The following is a 22,817-nucleotide window of genomic DNA, read 5'->3' as shown; positions in this document are numbered from 1 at the left end:
ACCTGCTAGCTTTTAAAATAAAACTATACTAAAATGAAAGTAAAACTTAGAGTATTTGTTTCAACCTATAAACCTGGTTAACCTCCATTAGATTAGACTGATCTTCACTAAAATAAATGCTACAAAGTCCTGTCATAACTAAGCATCTTATTTTTTTTCCTAGAACCCCAGCAGCTACTATTAACCAGTGTCTGGAATATGTTCCTGGCATTTCACCTACACTCTCCAATCCTTCCAAGAAACCCACAAAGCAGGTATTACCAACAAGAGCCCAGACACCCGGAGAATTTACACTACTTGCCCAAGACCACACAGCCAATTATAGATGATGTTGCCACTTGTACCAAAGTCCATCTGGCTTCAAAGCCTGCTCTTTTCCCATTAAACAAAATGTCTCTGACCTTACTTTTTTTCCCTTCAGGGCTTTTTTTTGAACTTCTCTTCCTCACAACAGTTAAATCATCCATTTAAAGATGTCAGACAACCTCAGTGTTCTAAGGTGAGTTGTCAGACCTCATTTGGTTCACCTTGTCAACCATTATCCTTTGTTTATTCATTCTTCTAACCTTTCTTTTCAAAGCTAAGAGTAGATAAAACTAGCTATTTCAATAACAAAAGTATATACCATTTGAGAGGAAAATATTTGTATATTAGTGTTGAATATGCAATAAAGTTATAAAATTAGAATGCTAACTACTATAGCAAAATTGTTTTCCTGAACAGTCAAGTTGAATCCATGCTATCTCTCTAATCTGTCTCTTTAGTATCCTATTTTAAAATCTTTCAATTAATCCTACATATTCATGGGGATAATCCCAAGGGCAGGATAATCCTTCCTTGTTCCCCGTGTTAGTCTGAAAGCTCATCCAATCACCACTACCAAAGCCTAAACTGCCTGTCATCATTTTGATCCAGGCTGGGATTTCCCACATGCCTGAAATACCAGCTTGTCTGTTTTGCATCCACTTTAGGATTAAAATAAGGAAATGTTATGAATCTTTTCTTAAAATCTCTCCCGTATTGAAATTTACATTCTTGCAGAACTGCAGGCTCAGTCCTGCATTTATTTATTACTCTCCTAAGAATCTCCATTTTCTTCAGAATTTATGGTATCTTCAGACATCCAATCTGTCAGGAAAAGAAAATCCTATTTTCTGTTACCAGAATGTGTCTATTCTTCCCTTATGAAAATGACTGCACGTATGCACTTCTCTCTTGACTAAACCATTCATACAAAAGACTGAAGTTAAAATCATGCTCAATCACCATGAGGCTGTTATTTGCTATCAGTTTCTCAGTTATGCTCAGTCTGACTTCACTCTTATTACAACTTATTCTTAGTTCTTTCAACTTCTTTTCCTACTTATATAGAATGCAGCCAAGCTCAAATGTTATGCTTTTCCTCATTTTTGTCTACATTGTCCTGCAATTCTTAAAGCACCATCTTCACATCTTGCAATTGCATTTTTTCTTAATAAAACACTTGACTACTTAAATATTAGCCCATTTAAGTGAAAAACATCTTTCATCTTCATTAGTTATTCATACTCATTTATCGGTAAGAAAAATACTTCTAAAATTGGATTACACAAGAGATAACAAACATCCAAGTATTTACATATGTGATCTGTTCTGTAAAATTGTACAAGAAAAACAACTTCATATGAGTCACCCTTCACAATATTTTTTTTTTTGAGGATAAAAGAAAATGTTAGTCTTATGTTAATCATAAAAAATACATGTTTAATGACAGGAAAACAAAGTCACTTTTTTCTGGTTCTTTAAAAATATTTTAATCGTGCAAAATCACCATAATGTACTCTAGCACAATGCTAAAATGTTACCTAAGATGTAGTGACTTTTATTAGTTTTACAGGATATATATTTGGCAATAGTTAATAAAAATAATTACTCAAAAGGAACTCTATTTTAGAAACAATATTTTAAAATACAGCAGTAAGCAACAAACTATTCTTTATACATTTTTGGCATAACACTGCCATACGATTACAGAATTATAAAATAAGTATAATACCATACAGATCCAGAAACTGGTTACAACTTCTACCACATACACATGGTATTGGTACTAACAAACATGCACAGCATTCTGTAATTCATACTGTAATTGAATACAGAGCACAGAGAAGGCCCAGTGGCCACTGGAGAATCAGAGCTTGTTATAAGTAAATCACAGGTTTGTAACAATTTAGCCATTTTCCTGAAATATTTAAAATACAGGGGACACAATAGTTTCCAAATGACAGTCTGCTGTCCCTCTTCTTAGATAATACTAAAGAAAGATTACCTTACTTAGGAAACAATTTGAAGCCCTTTTTAAAAACAGGAGGAAAATGCTCATCAAAGGACCTAACCTTTTGCTCCCATTTGTTTCTCACAATTATGCCACACAATTAATATGCTCTCAACTCTTGACACAGTGAAAGAGTTACTTTACTCACACAAACCACCTATCACTGAGTCTTTCTCTTATCTGCAACCAGTCCATCAGTTTAACTTATTAGTAAAACTACCAACTGTTCATACACACAGGCAAAGAAATTAAACTTGGTAGTTTATTACTTGATTACATCTATCAGTCTACTTGAAGGCTTCAACGCAGATTAAGCGGAATTCATGGCTCACATGAGAGTATTAATGGGATCTGTTTGCACACAAATACCTGATCTCCTTGGCACAAAGAGCTGATTCTTAAAGCATGCCCCACAACAAAGCTTTTTTTTAAATCATTCGTTACCTGCTTCCAATAATTCTGGCACTTATATAAACTTATCAAGGGTTATGTCTTTATTTCTGTGGTGAGTTTTCTGTTGCTTTTTCTAGACTTTCATTTGTGTTTTCTTTTTCTTCACATGAAACAAAATCTGTTAGCACTGGAAAAAAAATGTCCATTTGAGTGCAGAACGTAAATGTCTTAGTACTAAAGCTTATTATATATCTAACTTCTCTAGTTAATGTAAACTGTTACACAGACTATACTTTAAAAAGTAAAACTGAAAAACCCTAGAGGTTATTTTTAGAAAAGGTATTTTAGCACAGTAAGTGATCATTACTGTTTTTTCTCTTAATCATTTATAAAAATTTTTATATTAATATATAGCTATAAATGAACAACTTTCCTTTTTTAAATAAATAGGGGTGAAAACTCATAGCTTAATAATGATCTCGGGAAACATTGAAATATAACTATAATTTACTAGTGCCCAATTGCTTACAAGTTTCTAAATAACTACAAAATAAATTATAGCAGATATTATGAGAACTGATACCCATCGAAATTGTTTATGGAGTCCAAGATGGTTCTTCCTCCCTAGAAGTTAGACCTTTTCATCCTCATTATCCAGAGGAGGATCTGAGGACCCATCATGCCAAGGGAGAAGTGGAGCCCAGCACTGGTAGCACTTTCCTGAGACGCCCACAGTGATTCCTGTCCCTTCTCCCTCTCTGAACTCTACTTCCAGCCAGAGTTTGAGTCATAACACAGAACATCTAATTGTATTCTCTACGTGAAAACTTTAATTCAGGAAAATAAACAGATTAAAGCTATTTTCCTCAAATAATTGAAACAAACTTCACAAAAGAATACAAAAAAAAAAATGACAAAGAACACTCTAACCTACAAAAAATGCAAGAATAATGCTTTTAAAATGATTCTAATGAGATGACAACATAAAAGTTTTTCAAATTAGCTTCAGATTTCTCCAACTGTCTACTGGAATTAAATTTTTAATAATTTCTTTAATATAATTCCATTACTGTATCTATCTACATCTAAGAAGAAGCAAAACAAATATTACCTGCAGTAACAAGGAATGTTAAAAATGAAAATTATGGTATGTAGCTAAACTACAAAAGGCATAAATAAATGTAATATGGTGAGTACACTTCTTTATGAACTGATGCTATTGTCCCAAATAGCAATGTCTCCAAATTCCATCAAAAGAACTGATATTCATGGTTTGGAAAGTTCCCAATGATGAGATTTTTATAATGGAGTAAAAATGTAAACTTCTGAATGAAAATCATTTACATTAAGGCACATCTGTATACCTCCAGACATTAATATTTATAGCTATACTATTAATTTCAGTAATAGGAATTTCTAAAAACATTCTGTCTCTGAACACAGTCTGCTGGGTGGGTTGGATAACTAGAATGCAGAAGGAGCAGGGGAGTATTCACTGTTTACCCACACAAATCTGTTCCTGTAATAAATAATACAAAATTTTAAAAAAACAACAAATATACACTCCTAATTTTCTAGATCCTACATTGACCCAGGCCATTTTCTCTACAACTTCACCTACATTTAATGATTCTAGCATGTCTAAATACAACCTACCTTATGTTTAACACATATACTCCAAATGAGAGAGGGGAATTTCTTAAGTGGAAAACAAAATAGAAATCTTAAAAACATTCCTACAACAGAGGATCACCCTCACCCCAAACAGACATTAAAAACCTGTAGATACCGTTACAATCAAGCAAGATCAAGAATATCCTTTGTATCTTTCATTAGAAAATCTTTAGAAGAGTCCCAATTATAGTTTTAAAAAGTTTCATTACTCAGTATGGATGAATACTCAACCATAACTCTATAACTTGAAAATTTAATATTAAAATAATTAACCAAATACTATCCCCCCATTAGTTAAACCAGTTTTTGACCACTCATTGTTGAGGTTCATTTACTACTGTGATTTTTCAGAGTAACTCAGATGTAACACTGTACTGTTTTTCCTTTTCACCAGATCATACTTTCACTCAGATTAAAGTATAAAATCTAGAAGCAAGGTAATTTTATCTGACAAAATAGGAAGCAATGACTATGACAGGCATTATGGCATTTTCATATGTTTATATTTTTAATACTTGGCAGAAAAGTACTTGAACTTCCCTAGTAACTCCTGAGTTGTAGATCTTATTTTCTCATTGAAGCTGGAAAAAAGTAGTCCCAAAGCCTAAATTCAAAATAAAACGATACAACATAATTTTTGAGCTGATAACTAGACTTGATTTAGACAGAGGTGAAAATATGTTTACTTTATCATTATTCTTTTGAATTTCTTGTGAGATTGAGTATGAAAATGTATAATGGTATAATATTCCTCATGTTATAAACTCTTTACAGAAATATATCTTATAACTACATGTAATTTTACAGTATCTCAAAATAGTTTCACATAATCTCCTTTGATATATGAAAGCACAAAATATTAGAAATGTTCTAGACTAATCAAGCGATATAACATCTATTTGCCATGAAATACAAGTTCGTATTTTATCAATAGCCAGTATTTAGTATCCTTGCACTCCACAGTACAACAATAAAGACTATACATTTGTAAAGATTCAGTAATATTTCTAGCTATTTGGTCATGCTTCACTGCGTTTTTTGTAACAGCTTCTTGATAAATTTCTGCAAGCATATGGTAGTTTTTAAAAATACAAAACATAGGAGCAAAACCCAGAGAACTTTCATATCTGACACACATAAATACATGTATATAGATCTTATTTTAAAAACTAATATACAAAGCATTATCAATAGAAAAAAATTTCTAGACAATTTTTATCTGCAAAAGGAATGATATCCTTGTTCTCCATTGAATGATTAAATTATTTACAGATGAAATATAAGAAACACAGTTACGTATGAATATGCATTTAAAAACACCATAGTGGGAAAACACCACTATTTAAGATGGATGCCAGGAAGTTTTCCCTTTGAGACTAAATATTCTCAAATTTACGGTCTAATCTAATCAAAATCCTAAGTGGGAATAATATTCTAAAAGTTAAATTGCTAAATGAAACATTTCTACTCATAAGGGCTCTAACATACTACAATTTCTAAGTCATTCAGATTACATTCATTGGTTTTAATATCTGCTAGCTTTATTAATATTGTAGTATCTGGTCACAATCTTTTAGTATTATGCATTTAGAAAGTGGTCTGAACACTTTATCCTGTATACAAAATCGGTAAGTTAACTTTGAATTAAATTATTTGTGTTTCTACAATTTGGCTAATTTGACAGTCTTCCTTCTCTCATCCTCTAAACCTTGTAAAACTATTTACTGAGCTCTATGGAGACACTGCTACAACGAGCACCATATAAGAGGGTCCATGTTTTTCTTGCATGTAAAATACAAACTGAAATGAAAATGCAGATTGCCAAATCCTAATACTCACAAAACACTAGAAAGCAAAACTGGCATATTATGGGAATTAAAAATGAGACAGTGTTCCATACTAATTGGAATACAATATACAACAAAAGTGCTGAGATTCATATAAAAATTATATTTTTTCATATAAAAATTAGAGTTAAGCAACTGGTATGTTCCATGTAAACTTCAAAGCAGTAAAACCATATTTCTAGAGGCACGCTATAAGTGTGATTATTTTTAAGAAATCCACTGCAGAAAACGTGGCTCAATAGAAGCAACAGAAAATGATATGTCATATGAAAGCAGGACATATTACAAATTCCCTAAACTTTTCTTAAAAGTTGAAAGGAATTTTTCGTTTTCTAAATGAAATAAAATAGAAATCTTTCATCTATTCATTGCTTTAACTATATTTTTATGTATGCTTTGAAGTTCTTATCACAGTGTTTTTTTGATTTGTAATAGTAATAATATAGAAAACAAAATTGTTTTTAGCCAGTGCTATGTAACATATTAAGGGCTTACTAGAGCTGCATATATGGACTTTTAAATTTGTTCTCCATTTGAAGTTTGAGAACTTTGAGATGCACAAAACCATACTTTCTCAAAAGCACATTTGGACTAAGCAACATTACTAATTTTATATCCATAGAACACTGACATATTCATGGTTTAAGGGACTGTCTTGTTCACAGTGCAAGAGGCATGCCTTTTAGAAATGAATAACTTCTTGTTTTTTAATTATTCAGTCATTTACATTCAGAATCAACCAACAAATCTATATGGAATGGCCAGAGAATACAGTTTTTTTCTTGAACTTTTCAATCAAAATTTGTTTTTAAGCAGTTTATACTGAAAATTTTATTATAGCAAAATCTTGAAGTCATACAATTAGAAAGTGGTACTCTGTTCCATGTAGATTTCCACATAGATCATCTTAAGGTATACAGTTGTCCCTTCATATCTATGGGGGGGTTGGTTCCAGGACCCTCTGCAGTTACCAAAATCTAGGAATGCTCAAGTCCCTTAGGTAAATTACTTTAAATCATTTCTAGATTAATTATAAAATACCTAATATATACAATATAATGTCAATAGTTGTTATACTGTATTGTTTATGGAATAATGACAAAAAAAGACAATATACTATATTGTTTAGGGAATAATGACAAAAAAAGATGGTTACATCTCTACATATGCAGTAGAGATGTAAACATCAATTTTTCCCCCAAATATTTTCATTCTATGGTTGGATGAATCCACAGATGCTGAACCTCTGATATGGAGGGCCAATTACACTAGAAACACAAATGCTAGCTGACAAAGATTGTAGCTCAAGGGTAAGCATGGAAAGAGGCAAGGAGGTGAGGACAGCAGGACTGACAGATGAGCTGGGGAGGTCAGAGCTCCACAAGGCCATCTATTTCACTTATCAGAATATCAAAATAAACACGTTGAGGTGCTGGAATCAAAGAATCCAAATTAGTTTCTGAATACATTTGAAAAGATCAATCTCTTTGTTAAAAGTAATAACAATAATAATTGGCCAGGCATGGTGGCTCACACCTGTAATCCTAGCACTTTGGGAGGCCAAGTCAGGTGGATCACAAGGCCAAAATTTCAAGACCAGCCTGACCAACACTGTGAAACCCCATCTCTACTAAAAATACAAAAATTAGCCAGGCATGGTGGTATGTGCCTGTAGTCCCAGCTACTCAGGAGGCTGAGGGAGGAAAATCACTTGAACCCAGGAGGTGGAGGTTACAATGAGCCGAGATAGCACCACTGCACTCCAGCCTAGGTGACAGAGTGAGACTGTCTCAAAAAAAAAAAATTAAACCATAAATTGGGTAAAGGTGTGGCAATCCAGTGAAATTATCCTCTTGGTTTTCTTCACGTAGACTCTCGAATATATTTTGTATACAAAATACTACATGGTAATTTCTAGATATTCTGAAAATATTTTCAAAGCAATTAGTATACACAGAATTTGAAAATTTACATCCTAAAAGCATTACAGAATACATTTATTTATTGGGTCTTGTCTTAAATCTCCTTATTAGATATTTAATTCATTGTTATCCAAAATGAAAACAACAATAAAATGCTTATGACAGAAATCACAAACAGATGGCTGAAATTTGAAATGTGACCTTGTCTCTGTTCTTTAGGATAAATGATAGTCGTTATTTTCTCCTCTAACCTAAACTGGCTTATGGGTTTTCTGATGATTCACTGTACTAGTACAACTTCATGGCAATTTGTATTTCCAGGACTTTCACTGTCTTGGTTATGATTTTCACCTTCTTCGTTATTTTCAGGAGACGCACTCTCCTTTTTTTCTGTGGGATTTGTAACTGTTTTTTCAGGTTGAGAATTCACACTCTCAGCATTACTGTCCTCTGTATTTCTTGGCTTGGCAGCTTCATTGCTGGGCTCTGGGCTGGTCCTGTCTGTCTGTTCCACAGGCTCTTGTGGTGCCACTTTTTTTTCTTCAGCTGTTTTGCTATTTAAATGAACAGCTGAGGAGGAATTTTTGGAGTCCTTGGCTTTTTTGTGCATAGAAGTTTGACTGTTGTGACTGGAGGCGAGAGGGGAAGACATTTTCTGGGCTTTGCTTCCCTCCAACTGTTCTTTTCTAGGCGGTCCCCAGATAAAGTTCTCTGAAGGCGTGTAGTGTTTCTGGGCAAACCGCAGGAGCTTTCTCCTTTCTCTTCTGTCTCTAATTGTATAAACAAAATACTCTAGAGCACTCTGCTTAATATTGGGAATAGTATTTTCCACAAGAGCTTCATGAAGAATAAATTTTACAAGAGGAGATTTAAAACTTTCATATCCAAGCTCACCAAGGCTTTTAAGAATACGAGTGATTCTTAAATAGTTGTGCTGGGACCTGGAAGAGAAGATTGAATAAAATGAATGGGGCATATCCGGTGTAGGAAAGCAGAAGAATAAAAACTATTGGGAAAAAAATTTTTTTTGAGACGGAGTTTCGCTCATTACCCAGGCTGGAGTGCAATGGCACGATCTCGGCTCACGGCAACTTCCGCCTCCTGGGTTCAGGCAATTCTCCTGCCTCAGCCTCCCGAGTAGCTGGGATTACAGGCACGCACCACCATGTCCAGCTAATTTTTTGTATCTTTAGTAGAGACGGGGTTTCACCATTTCGACCAGGATGGTCTCGATCTCTTGACCTCATGATCCACCCGCCTCGGACTCCCAAAGTGCTGGGATTACAGGCGTGAGCTACCGTGCCCGGCGGGAAAATATTTTTTATGGAAATGTAAGCTATGAAATATGCCATGTAATGACTTTTTAAAGCCATATTAGATATCATTAAGAATAAACCAGTAGATATTAAAGCCTTATGCCACAATGTAATGTCAATCTATGTGAAAGTCAAACGTGTAAAATAAACTTCCCTTGCCTATTGAGTTCTTCATATTAGAAAAATACTTAGGTTTAAACTTATTACCACTGTTGAATTGTTTATTACTGAAAATACACTGAAGATGATCTAACACAGCATTTATTTGTACCAACATCAATATACTGTACTCATCACAGGTAACCATTGCTATACATAAACACATTAGCTAACAGCTTACTGGTGCAATTTAAAATGCCAGCTGACCTTCAAAATCTACCATATAAGCCACTGACAAGCACAGCAGCAAGAAACACTCTACTTTGCTAAAACAGTTCTGATGAAGGATACAAAACTGACGTATTTAGCAGAACATAGTTTAACAGTTAAGAACATGGGCTTCAGAGTCTAACCTGAATTCATACCCTGGCTCTGTAACTTAGCAGCTAAGTGAAACTATGTTTCTCTAAATCGCAATATCCTCATCGGTCAGATGGGGAAAATGACCCACAATTTACTGGACTGTTATAAGAATCAAATGAGATGATACACATGCTGACTATCTAGAACCTAGTAAGTACTAGATACTTTTTTAAACTATTAGTATTATTTAAAGATATGGTATTAAGGACCACCATATTAGTACCTATCCCAACTTAACCTAATTTTCTTCAAACCCTGGTAGTTCTCTCCTCCTCTTTCCCTATCTGATATTCTTCTCTAGATTAACCTAACATCTTTCCTCTCTATCGCAAAACTAATGCCATTACTGGATGAATGTTTTCCAAATCTATTGTCACAATTCATGATGTAACTTCCCAACTTCACTCAGCTCAATCTTTATTACACATGCCTGGACAAATTCTAAAAGAATCATGAGCTACGTGTATTAATCATAGGTGTTCTCAACAGCCCAGAAATTTATTTACCCAGTATTGTCACATAACCATAACCATCACTTAACAAGCCCACTGCATACCTCAGACATGGAACTTTCTACAAACATTATATATACCTGTCCTACCTTCCAAAAATGCTTAAAGATTTTACTTAGAAATAATTAGCAAATTACTTGAAGGCAGAAGAAAGATGGTGATGCATTAAGGGATGAGAGGGTAAGGTTCTGTGGTCTTACATTTTGATGAGAAAATTTCTTTGGACAAAACGAAAACCTTAATGATTCACACAAACCAAACCCTGGAAAAGCTAAGCCCAACAGTTCATCATCTTCCATTTTCTGATGTTCACTAAATTACTGTCTTAACATTCAACTCTGAAGCCCAGAGGGTAAAATATAGCACAGATGTCTCAGTTTTATACATCTGCATTTTTAAATAGGAAGTAACACTCGAGACAATATAAATTTGGGTAAAATTAAGACAATGTGTCACTAACAGCAGGAGCAACTTAGTTGTTACAAACCTACAGAGTTTGCATACTCTAAAAACTTAGTGACAAAACCCTTGGGCAATATCTGCTTCATATGTCTATCAGAAAAAGATGTATAGAAAGGTAGAAGATTTTTATTTTTTAAAAAAGGAGCTCTATGACTAAACAAAATTTACTATATTTGCAACCAGCTCAGTTTTATATAGCCAATCCTAGATGAATGCTCAAGTTCAAGTTTCTGTACGTATTTATTATATCTATATGTTCTTCAATTAAAAATACTTACACAACAGTATAAAAGGTCAAAAACTTGGGTTAAAAAATGATGATGAGGATCCTGGAACAAAACTACAAAATAAAGCAACTGGGTGTTTCAGTGTGATTTGTAATGTCACAAATGGTATAGAGAAGAGTGGCTAAAACCCTTACAGTGTATAAACTATCTTAGGGTTGTAAAATAGGCAAAATAAAGAAGCTGGGGTTCCAGATAGAGGTTAAGAGTAGCAAATAGTGTAGAAATTGCAGGAAAACTAGGTAGGTAGGTAGGTAAAGAGAGAAGACATACAAGGTGAGAACCAGGAAATAGAAAATAAGTTAGAGGGCATCCCAGGGTCTAAATATGGCTCAGTAATCCAAGTTGATTACAAACAAAATTGAAAACACATCTTAGTGGTTGGTCCATATATTTGTACTCTGATGTTTGAAAATATTTTGCCTCTTTTAGTAAAGGTCACTTTTCACTCAATGTTATTTTATTTCACTTTGATTCAATATTTTTCCTCTGCTTAGCTACTATAAATATATTGAGTTCCCTGCCTACTCTAAACTCCTCAAGATGCTATACACATTCAAATACAAATAAGATATGACATTTAAGAATAAGTCAGAAAAGGACCAAATTGAAGAAAATAGAATAGATGTTTTCATAGAATCCTCTATCATTTGTTCAAATCTAGCCAATAAAGGTTTTTTTGCAACTAAACTAGAGAAGAAATGTGTTTTCTGGCAGATTCTAAGGCGGTTAATTCACAGCTGGAAAAGCTCTATGCAATACATAAAGGAAAAAGGGTATAGGTGGTAGAGAGGATGGGGCAGAGGAGTGAGAAGTGACTGTTAGTTCAGGCTCCCTCCCCTGCCTCAAGCCTGGAAACTGTTTAATTACAGGCTTAAAAAGAGACTGTGTGGCCATGCATGGTAGCTTATGCCTGTAATCCTAGCACTTTGGGAGGCTGAGGCGGGCAGATCACCTGAGGTAAAGAGTTCGAGACCACTCTGAGTAACATGGTAAAGCCCTGTCTCTACTAAAAATACAAAAATTAGCCAGGCATAGTGGCAGACACCTGTAATCCTGGCTACTGAGGAGGCTGAGGCAGGAGAATTGCTTGAACCCGGGAGGTGGACGTTACAGTGAGCCAAGATCGCACCACTGCACTCCAGCCTAGAAAACAGAGCGAGATTCCGTCTCAAAAAAAAAAAAAAAAAAAAAAAACAACTTTCCACCTATAAATCAGATACGACAAAAAAACTCAGACTTAAGCTGAAGACCATACTTTGTTCATCATTTATTCATTCCACAAAAATTTACTATGCAAGATTCCTATTCCAATCAAAAATAAGCTTGAGGTGAGTCTCTAAAATGATAGTTGTTCAATACATGAAAGATAAAGTACTATCGAATCCTTTCAAAAGATTTACTCTTCCTTTTGTTGTCTTTCATGTCAACAATCTGCCTGCATACAGTTCTTTCACAGTGTAATGTAAGTGCTTAGAAACTTTGCCCAGAGCTACCTGCATTGCTTAGGTAGAGGTATATTTACTTATGCTTTAAGTGCCCTATTTATATAAATTTAAGTCAAATTTAACTTGAGTTATGAGTTAATGGGTCTCTAGTCAGGAATATAAAGCTTTATGCCCATATGTTTAGTATATTAGTACAAACTACCATTTTAATATCATTGATTATAAGTAATAAAGTAAAAAGGCTTAACATTAATATTTATACCCATTTTACCAAAGCAATCTATAAAAACACACAGAAAAATTAGTTAACTGATGCACAAAACTCAGATTGTTGTGGCCAAAGAAAAACTGCTTAGGTTATAATTTTTTTGTTCTCAGTACTTGCTCAGTTTAGCTAATTATATAATATGCTTAAAAGTACTTTAAAGCTGGTGCCTACATAGGCCAGCATTGATAAATCATTAAACTATAATTAGTTTAAATGTAACTGTAATTAATTAGTTAAAATTTAAATATAATTAAAATGAAAAACGGACAGTTTGCACATGAAGAAAATACTAAGAAAAATAAAATTTGGTTATGAGTATTAATAAAAGTTATAAACATCCAAGCAAATGTATACAGCAAAAGAATTCCAAATAAACTGTTAATAAATTGCAAAACTTATGCAGAAAATTTTAACCAAAAATGAGTTTTTGCTTTAACTAACAGTGAAAAGACAAGTGTAATTTTCCGTTTTAGAAAAAGTACTGGCCCATCTCATTCTTCTAAAATGATTTTTACGCATCATAGGCTCCATTCATGAATTTAATCTAAGAAAGCATTATGCTTAGAAACAGGTTGTGCCCCACAAAGCTTATAGCCTACAAGAAGGGATACACAAAATTGTACACAAGCAATAACAATAAACTACAAAAAAAAAATGTGGCATAAGGAAGAGGGAGACAGGCAATATTTGGCTGTGGGCAGTAGGAAGGTTTCAGGGAGAAACAGATCTGAAGCTGAGTAGCTGTGTTTCTACCTAGAATTTTGTTCCTTTTTGCTGTCGTTTTGTTTTTTAGAATATGGTACAGGATTGTAATGCATTTCAGACTAGCTTTTGAATCCAAATTCCTGGGCCCATCTCAGGTGCTAGATGTTCCTATGTTTCACAGAGAAGTCTGACCAAGGGAAAACAATTGTGCTGGCCCCTGATTTATCACAGGGGCTTTACTTACTCATTCAGATGCTGAAATCTTTCCTGCCAGTTAACAGCCCGAGCAACATTTCCAATTTTATCAGTCAGTTTTATTCCAAAAAATTCTAGCATCATTTTATAAGCCAGGAGGAATCTTCTAATTGCTTCTTTTGTTTTTTTGAATTCCTAATAAAAAAACGAAAAAAAAATGTCAGCTGAAATGATGCAATAGCTACAAGGACAGTAAAACAGCAGTATTATTTGGCCACCTTGTATAAAATGAAATGAGCTTGCATTACCTCAATTTCATATGTAGTTAGTTCTTTAGCATAAAAGTTCAAGCCTTGTTCTCTCAGGGGGAAAAGCCTATTTTTTAAAAAAAAATAAAATTTTTCGATTAACATTGTCTGGAAAACATAAATGATTAAATAGGACATGGTTCAAGACAGATAATATGTAACTGACCATTGAATGTAAGTGTGGTTGTGCTCCAGTTTTTCATAATCTCCTTTCCATTTATTTAGAACTTCTTCAATGTAAACACCTAAATAGTAAATATTTAAAAATGAACCAGACATTTAAAACATTGTGAAGACATTTTAAAATTTGAATTAGAGTTTTATATTAAACTTGTTTAAATTTAATAGTAGCACACAAGAAAAATGCTTCTAAAAGATGAATACCCTATGCCAATATACTCAGTTATATAATAAATCTAATTTTTTAAAAATGGCACTTCAAATTGCCGAAGGTTCTGTTGGGCAATATACTCAAAAACAGGGGTTGGCAAACTGTGGCCTGCTAGGTGTTTTGTAAATAAAGTTTATTGAAATATAGCCATTCTCAATTATGTCCTGTCTGTGGCCAATAGCAGAGATGCATAGTTGCAATATAGACCCAATGTCCCCCAAAGCCTAACATATTTACTATTTGCCCCTATTAGAAAAAGTTTGCCAATCCCTGCCTAGGAGTTACATAGTTCTTTAAAGGCTAGATTGGATCAAAATGAAATGATACCTAGGGGAAAAGAAAGACGGGAGTGGAAAGGGAAAAGAAAGGAGGAGAAAACAAAGGAGAAGGAAAGGGAGAAAAGAAAAATGTAGAAAAAAGTTTTAAGTGCTTACTATGTGCTGTGCCCATATCACACAGTGTACATTATCAAGCTTAGTCTTGACAGAAAGCTCCCAGTGTTATGATCCTAATTTTAATAATGAAGAAACTGGGCGATTTGTTCAAAGTCACACACTATTAAAGTAAATCTTGGAGTAGAACATAGGTTTTTCTGGTTCTAAGAAGTAAGCCCTTTTCACCCTGTCCATTCTTCCCCTACAAGAACTCACAAAAACAAAATCCTCCTAGTTCCTAAGTCTGTCAAGGTCTTTACAATTGACTAGCCATTTAGTCAATCTTATAGAAAAAACACAGCAATATAATATTTCTCCAAACATAACTCATCTCATTCTTGTTTCCTCCAGAGATCACCAGTTTACAGTAGAGGTCCACTCTGAAAAGATTTGGTAAAAAGTTGTTTTGAATCATATTGTTGGCTTTATTGGCAGGTTGAAACCATTCCTCAAATTTTCCATTTGTTTTCCTTTCCAACTACGACTCCTCTTGCCTGATAAGTCAAATAGACCATTGCAAGATGATGATTACTGCAAGTAGTGTGTGTGTGTGTGTGTGTGTGTGTGTACTAGGGAGGAAAGTGAGTTGATATAATTTATAAACTAGAATAATATTTTATATGACTTAAAAACTTCTGACCCCCACCAATCATATAAGATTTCAAAACAAACTTTGTAATAAAGATTACCAAAAATATTAGCTTAAAAAATAAATTCCCTAGTAGATAAAACAAAGTTAAATATTATAGTTTTATGTTCAATATTTTTTAATACTTAAAGGTATTCTTTTCAGTAAATTGTATACAATTTACATCAGACTCAAATCAACAATCTATCATTGCATTTCTTCCAAAGATTTTCCTACCCTAGTCCTAACAAAATGAATAATCAATATTTTTCCATTGGTAAATCAGCACATTTCTATCATTAGTAAATACAACTGTGCAATTTTATCCAGAGGTGTCCCTCCAAATCACAGCAGACTTTTGAAACACCAGAAAGTTGAAGACAAATAGATCTGGTCATGTCAGCAATGTTCTCAAATATTAACTCCCAACTGGTAGGTCTGTGAGTACACAGTACTGGGACTCCCTCTGCCCAAACTCCATCCAGGCTTTAGACCTCTTGCCTCGAGTTAGTTCACCAAAGAATGCAAGGTCCTGCCACTTAAAAGCCTTGCAATCTATCACCTTCATTCCATGACTCACATTGCCATGAAACTGGCTCAGTTTCCACTGAGAGCAAATAGCAGAAGCCAGGGTAGTCTGACCACTTCACACAGAAAAAAGCTCTTGGGAGAGAAGCCAGCTTTGCGGGAGTGACCTGGATAAAATTAGGATGACCACCATGAACCACAGCATGATGCCTCAGTGAAATATGTGATGTTGTGGTCTCTTACCATAGCAGCTGCATCTTTTCACTATGGGTTTGGAAGAGATCCTATGAGGGCAATTACAGAGTTTGGGAAGGAGACAAGTGTATTTGCCAGAGCAGGCTGGAGATCTACTGTATCTGCCATTCCTTTCCCATAATATTGGAACTTCAAACAGGGATTGCTATAGATTACTGATAACCTGAATCTGAAAACTGACAGGAAAGATAATTCTAAATAAAAACAGCAGTTTACAATCACATTCTCAATAATTTTCAGCTACGGCACAATGGAAAGAACAGTGGACTCTGGAACCTGCAACTGAGTGACATGCAAGTCAGTCATCTAAGCTTTAAGTCCTAGTGACCTAATCTTTGAGATGAGAAAGCTGAATTTGATCTTCTCCAATGTTCCTTAATAACCTAAAATTCTATGGTTCTATATATCTCCTCTCTTTTCCTTTGATAAAGATTGTCCCTACTGTCTTTCAGATAATAGCAATGTAAACAAGTGGTAGGAAGGTATCTGTAGCTCTTCCAGAATTTACCAAGTGCATGCTCACAGACCTATGATCTAGGACACAGGGAACACATTAGACTGCAGAGCAAAGTAAATCCAATCTATGAAATAAACCACAAAATAAACCAAGTGAATATGATTATTTAATGCAATTTACCAAGTATATGTTACTCACCATCTGGCTTGAATGGAATTTTATTCTTATAAAAACGAAGATTGCTCAAGTCATTTTGATATCGGATATCTTTGAAGTTCTGCTAGAGAAAAAAATAAATCAATCTCCAGAACATAGAAATATAGTAAAGATATAAGGACCCTTCATGCATGTTTTCTCAGTGGCACCATACACTTAAAAACAGAAGGAAAACAGTTTACATTTTAGAAAATAATACTCTATACTCTTACTGGGTACTGGTGTCGGTACTTGTACAAATCCCTCGCAGCATAAAAACTTCTCTTTGGTTTGGCCGTTGTTGCTTCAGTGGAATCATCACCCTGAAATAAAAAGTGAAACTCCATTTACATGTTGATGCAAGACAATTTCAGCAAGAAATTTCTAGAACAAACAAAATAATGAAGATCCAAAAAGAAAGCCTAGAAATGGTCAATCTGTCCAAACTGATAAATATTATAAATGTTCCTTTAATAATGCTTACTAGTTATATTAGCATCCTATTTTGTTTATTTAACCAACAACATTTGTCCTAAGATATATTACTGAATAAACCACTTTATTATTAACCAAAAACCTATAGAGGCCAATGTTATGGATCAATATCCATCAGAAAGAGAACTCTAAAAGGAATTCAGGACATTTACCAAATGACTGTCCAAGTGATTCTATGATAAAACTTATTTTAGAATATTTTACAAAATACTAAGAATGTGTTAAGATACTAAATCAGTTCTACAAAGAAAATTGTCATTAAATTTGCAACATTTAGCTGTACTTGAAAGTCAAGTAACATTTATGACAAGAAAGGATTTCAAAACTAGCTTTCTAAACTCCATCCTTTATAACAAACACCATGACAAATACGCAAAGGCATGAATAATCATGTGATATAAACATTTAAAATATATACACACGAAGCAATAAAATGCTTTCAAATAAAATGATGTCCAACTGAAATAACTTACATGTGGTAGTTTACTCATACTATTTAAACTCTAAGCAAAATTTCTATCACCATGAAGTATTGTTAAAGTATAAGATGCAGGTTAATATAATCAATTTGCATTCCCTGTATAAGATGCAGGTTAATATAATCGATTTGCATTCCCTATATATACTATTATGATGTATGAGAAAATGCTGATGACAATGACGAAAAAGAAAAACTTTAGACCTTTAAGAGTCATTAAAAGCTTTGCCCCAAATTGTTTTCTCCTCAATGCCTGTCCTCCATCTGTGTTGACAGACTGGCATCCTCTAAGTAATTTTCACACAGTTTTGAGGTGGGTGATTCTCACTATTACTATAAGTACGGAGTTACTTCAACACCAAATCTTCTGATGCTTAACATTAGTTACTCTGTCATGTTACATAAGCAAGGAAAAGCTTGATTTCTGGTCCTTGCCACACGTTTCAAAATAGCTCTGCCTAGCAAGTTTCTGAATCTATTTAGCCTCAACTACAACCATATGTATCATTCTACATTTGTATAAAGCATTCTCCATTTACAAAGCACTTACTTGTATATTATTTAATTTGATTCAAACACACCTGACTGACAAGTTACGTGTCTCCATCTTAGAAACAAGGTATCGGGGCTTAGAGAAGTTGAACACCACCCAGAGTCCAGTGACAGTGGAAGAACAAGAATTCCAGGCTGTAGGTTCCAAGTACAAGTCTGAATCAATCTCAGTCACAATAAAAATGAAGGATGTATGGGAACCTTGGTGTAGTAGCAGTAACCCAAGACTTGAAGTCAGAAGACGAGGAATCTTAACTCTGCTACTTCATATTTGTGAGGCCTTAAGCAAATCATTTAGGTGAATCTTAGTTTTATCATCTGTGAAATAAAGATAATGACTCATGCTCAACTATTTCTCAGGATTATCGTAAGAATGACTGTCTTGCCAGCATCTGCTCCTGCTCCTAAAACCCCTATTCCCTCTGGACTTTCTACCCAGACCTCTTTCACCTGCTCAAATAAGGATTCCGTTGTTCAACAACATATTGTTCCTCTTCCCTGGATCATCAAAATTTCCCTCTCTTCTGGATCTTAAACATGCTGTAGTATCTCTAATCTTAAACATACAAAACCTTCCTTGACACAAGTCTATCCTCAATTACAGATCCATATATCTGCTCCTTTCTTATAGATCACCACCAAAGAATTGCCCAGACTTTCTGTCTCCTTCTCTTATTTTCCCAATTTCCCATGACCCACCTCAATCAGGCTTTTGTCCTCAGCACTCCAACAAAATAGTTCTTGTGAACTTCACCAATAAATCTCCATCTTGCCAAACCATTTCTTAATGTTCACCTCAGGCGACCTCCCAACAGCATTGGGCCAATTAAAGCATCCTTCCTTCCTGAAACACTGTATTTGGCTTACAGGATACTATACTGTCTTAGTTTATTTCCTGTCTCATTGGGCCTTTGTCAGCCTCCTTTTTTTGGCTCCTCCTCCCCTTCATACCCTCTAAATGGAGGAGTGCCCAGGGCCCTCATTCCTCATCATTCTTTGATAACCCCTTATCTTCCCATGACTTTAAATACCATTGATCTCAGATGCTGAGGACTCTTGCCCTGGACTAAGTCTCCTTTCATAGATGTAATGTAACTACCCAACAAATAATTAACTATCCAACAACTCCACTTGGATGTCTAATAGGATATCAAACTCAAGAGAATCTTTGACTTAACCTCTAAAGCTACATTCATCCTAGACTTCCCTGTCTTCATTAATGTCACCATCATTTGTCCAATATTCAGAGGGACTAGGATGATGCAATGGAAGCAGTGTGAAGGAGTCCGTCTGGGATACGCTTTAAAAGTAGCTCCAGTATTACCTGCAAGTAGATTGACTCTAAGGAAGAGGTAACAAATGGGGTTGAAAGTCAAAAGGCAAAATTGAAAAGCAGATATTTTTGGAAGTCAGATGTTGATACTAACAAGAAAAATTAATCATTAAACAGGAATAGGGAGGGCTGGTGTAGTGTACTAGTTACTGGAGTTGCAATTAACTGACTGAAACATTATTAAAAAGTACTATATAGATGGACCTCGTTAATAGGATTGAATTTTAGCTGGAATTTTTTGATATCCCAAATTTCTGTAGGAGGTTACTTAACTGGGAGACAAATGGAAGGGAAAAACATGAGAATGCAGCATCTAATAATTTAATAAGATTGAATTAGCAATGCAAAACAACAGCAGCAAACCAGACACAGGGGCAGATGGAAATTCACAATTCCACAAGTCCAAGGCTCTGAATATTAATGATAGACTTAGGTTTGCATCGTCCTCTCCCTCAATGATCTTGGGCAAGTTTTCTTTTCTCTCTAAGCCTCAGTTTTCTCTAAAATGGAGACCACACAGCAAACTCCCACCCCAAAATTGTAGTTCATTTAAATAGCACGTTTAGCACAGAGCCTGCACTAAGACTTCACTTAGGTAAGGAGCAAATCATAAACAGAGTTGTTCATCAAGACTGTTGAGGCAGCATTAGCTGTAATATTGAGGTAATGATTCCCCCAAAACCCTGTGGTCACATTGGACTTTGGATTCCGTTTTCTCAATCTGGATTGCCCATAGCTGATAAAGAGAAGGTCCTAATGCGGAGCGGCAAACCTGAACCACCTCAAGGATGTACACGCTTCTTCTGAGGGTCGGCTATATATTTCCTCCTTTAAAAAAGTTCCTGATTATTTTCAGTCCATCAGAGATTAAGGGGGTTATTTATCGTTTGACTAACGTCTCCAAGCTGTATTAGTCAAATGGTTCAAGCACAGTTGGATCAACAAGTTTTCTGGTGAAAATAAGATTCATGAAGAGTGCCCTGAATCCTAGGTTGAAAGGTGTGAGTTGGGCAGATTAGTGACGTATGAATCTCAGACCCGTGCCGTCTACACTTCCGATGGCTTAGCCTTCACTGTAGGGGGAGAGCACTGGCTGCCTGCTCCTGTAGCCCCATCTTACTCTGAGTAATTTTTTTTTCTCCCAATAACACTCACTAGAGGGGTTGTCACAATCCTCTATTTTTAGACAGGTTCCTCCCACCCCACCTTTGCATAACCCAGCTGCGCTGCAGAGGCAAAGAAAATACCCATTCAAGTTGGGTTCTGCCTTGAGGGACTTCCCCGCCGTGCCCTCGGCCAGGCCCCAGGCTGGCAGTGGGCGGCTCCGGCAGGCCCCCGGGCTCCACCGCCAGGCGGGTCAGGCGCGGCGCGGAGGGGCCGGGTCTCAGAGGCGAGCAGCCCCCGGGTGCCCCTGTCCTCCGCGTGCGAGGGCGGCTTGGCGCTCACCCCTGTCTGGGGCACCCCGGCCCGAGCCAACCCGACCCGAGGCCACCGCTGGGCCGCGTACCTGCTCGGCGCCTGCCGCCTCGGCATCCTCGTCCGGCGCGGGGCTGGCACTGGGCCGCCCGCCGGCTCGCTCCGGGGGCTGCGCGGGCTGCTCGGGCTCCTGCCCCGGGCCCTCGCTGCCGCCGCCCGGCCCTGGGTCCTCGGGCTCAGGCTCCGAGTCGGTCTGCCAGGTGGAGTCGCAGTCCTCCACGGTGGTGGGCTCGCGGAAGCTGACCCCGCCCAGCAGGTTGCCCATTGAAGAGGCAGCGGCGGGCGCGGGGCTGCGGGGCTGCGGGGCGCGGGCTGCGGCAGGCGCGCTAGGGCCCGGGCATGGCCGCGGCGAGGGCGCTGGGCGGCAGCCTAGGCGCGCCCGCCCCGCACTGCCTCAGCGCGGCGAGCGGCGGACAGGCACCCTCGCGGGGAGGAGCCGGCGGCCCCGGGACCCGCCGCCACGCGCGCCTAAACCCGCCCATCCGGCTCCTTCTCCTCCCCACGGGCGGGAGCGGCTCCGGCCCAGAGCCCACGGGAGAGCCAACTGCAGCCGCCGGCCCTGGGTGCCCCCTCACTTCCACGTTTCTCCACAGAACATCTGCCTTCACGCGGCCCCTGGTGGTCCCCGGAGTGGATGGGGGTGGGCTGTTACCCTGGCCGCCCAGAGCCAGGAATGCCTGTCTGGGGCATCTCCCAGCTGAGCGGGAAGAGGGATCCCGCCAGTTCTGGGAGCTGAGTACCAGCATGGACGTGATGTCGAGGAGGTGTCACTGTCAGAGGTGGGTCCTGTCCCACTCCCCCTCTCCTTACCCCTCCCCCACGAGAAAGACACATTAGCTGCAGCAGAAGACAAAAGCTAATGGTGCCTGGGCACCATGTAAACAGGAAATCCCAGCTGCCAGGACTGTACTTACGGCAGCCACTTAGAGTCCTTGTGGTCTAGAAAGTCAGAGCTATCAGTCACCTCATCTAATGAGCAAACGTCTGGTGAAACAAAAGAAACAGTAACAACTGAACCATCACATTGATTTGTGAGTAGTCTTACACCCATTCCAAATTGATGCTCTGAATAGGCAAAAATCTCGGAATCCTTGAACAGATGGATGGGCTGTTTCTAAGGGAAGAAGCTTTGGCCCTTTGGTCTGTTCTGCAAACAAAGGAGAATAGGGAACTGTGTTACAGAAGTACTTTTTTCCTTTTTTTTTTTTTTTTTTTGAGACTGAGTCTTTCGCTGTTGCCCAAGCTGGAGTGCAGAGACGGGATCTCGGTTTGCTGCAACCTCCGCCTCCTGGTTTCAAGGGAATCTTCTGCTTCAGCCTCCAGAGTAGCTGGAATTATAGGTGTGAGACACTGCGCCCAGCCTAGAGAGGTTCTTAAAGATAAAGTAGCATAATCAAATATGTGACCTAGAGTAAAGTGACTATT

General features: G+C 36.9%; 2 protein-coding genes across 4 annotated transcripts in view; one reads left to right on the top strand and one right to left on the bottom strand.

Moving 5' to 3' along the window:
* Positions 1-1,767: 1,767 nt before the first annotated feature.
* Positions 1,768-21,783, bottom strand: OGFRL1 (opioid growth factor receptor like 1). Of its 2 annotated transcripts, none has more exons than XM_008994653.5 (7): positions 21,424-21,783; positions 17,292-17,381; positions 17,062-17,143; positions 14,337-14,415; positions 14,171-14,237; positions 13,912-14,057; positions 1,768-9,091 (listed from the first exon to the last, which is right to left on the bottom strand). In XM_008994653.5, exons 1-7 carry the CDS (start codon positions 21,655-21,657, stop codon positions 8,431-8,433), a joined length of 1,359 nt encoding a protein of 452 aa, XP_008992901.1. In that variant the 5' UTR covers positions 21,658-21,783; the 3' UTR covers positions 1,768-8,430. The 2 variants fall into 2 exon arrangements, with proteins under 2 accessions (XP_008992901.1, XP_002746756.1); XM_002746710.6 differs by having other exon boundaries at positions 17,062-17,140.
* The window catches only part of LOC128931787 (uncharacterized), an 82,244-nt gene continuing 80,913 nt past the window's right edge, over positions 21,487-22,817 (top strand). For both annotated transcript variants that reach the window (XM_078369510.1, XM_078369509.1), the window contains exon 1: positions 21,487-22,171. In XM_078369510.1, coding sequence (XP_078225636.1) covers positions 21,732-22,171 — 440 coding nt within the window. In that variant the 5' untranslated portion in view covers positions 21,487-21,731. The remainder of the gene's footprint in view (positions 22,172-22,817) is intronic.

The sequence above is a fragment of the Callithrix jacchus genome, chromosome 4 (assembly GCF_049354715.1).
Source record: "Callithrix jacchus isolate 240 chromosome 4, calJac240_pri, whole genome shotgun sequence".
NCBI lineage: Eukaryota > Metazoa > Chordata > Mammalia > Primates > Cebidae > Callithrix > Callithrix jacchus.
This window is presented reverse-complemented; position numbering and strand designations above follow the sequence as displayed.

Excerpts from the sequence above, each read along its gene's own strand:
- OGFRL1 (XM_008994653.5), bottom strand. The coding sequence starts at position 21,657 with ATGGGCAACCTGCTGGGCGGGGTCAGCTTCCGCGAGCCCACCACCGTG. Across the intron at positions 14,058-14,170 it reads TAACTACATATGAAATTGAG|GAATTCAAAAAAACAAAAGA; the intron begins GTAATGCAAGCT and ends TTTTTTTATTAG. Across the intron at positions 9,092-13,911 it reads AGATTTCAGCATCTGAATGA|GTCCCAGCACAACTATTTAA; the intron begins GTAAGTAAAGCC and ends CTTCTCTTCCAG.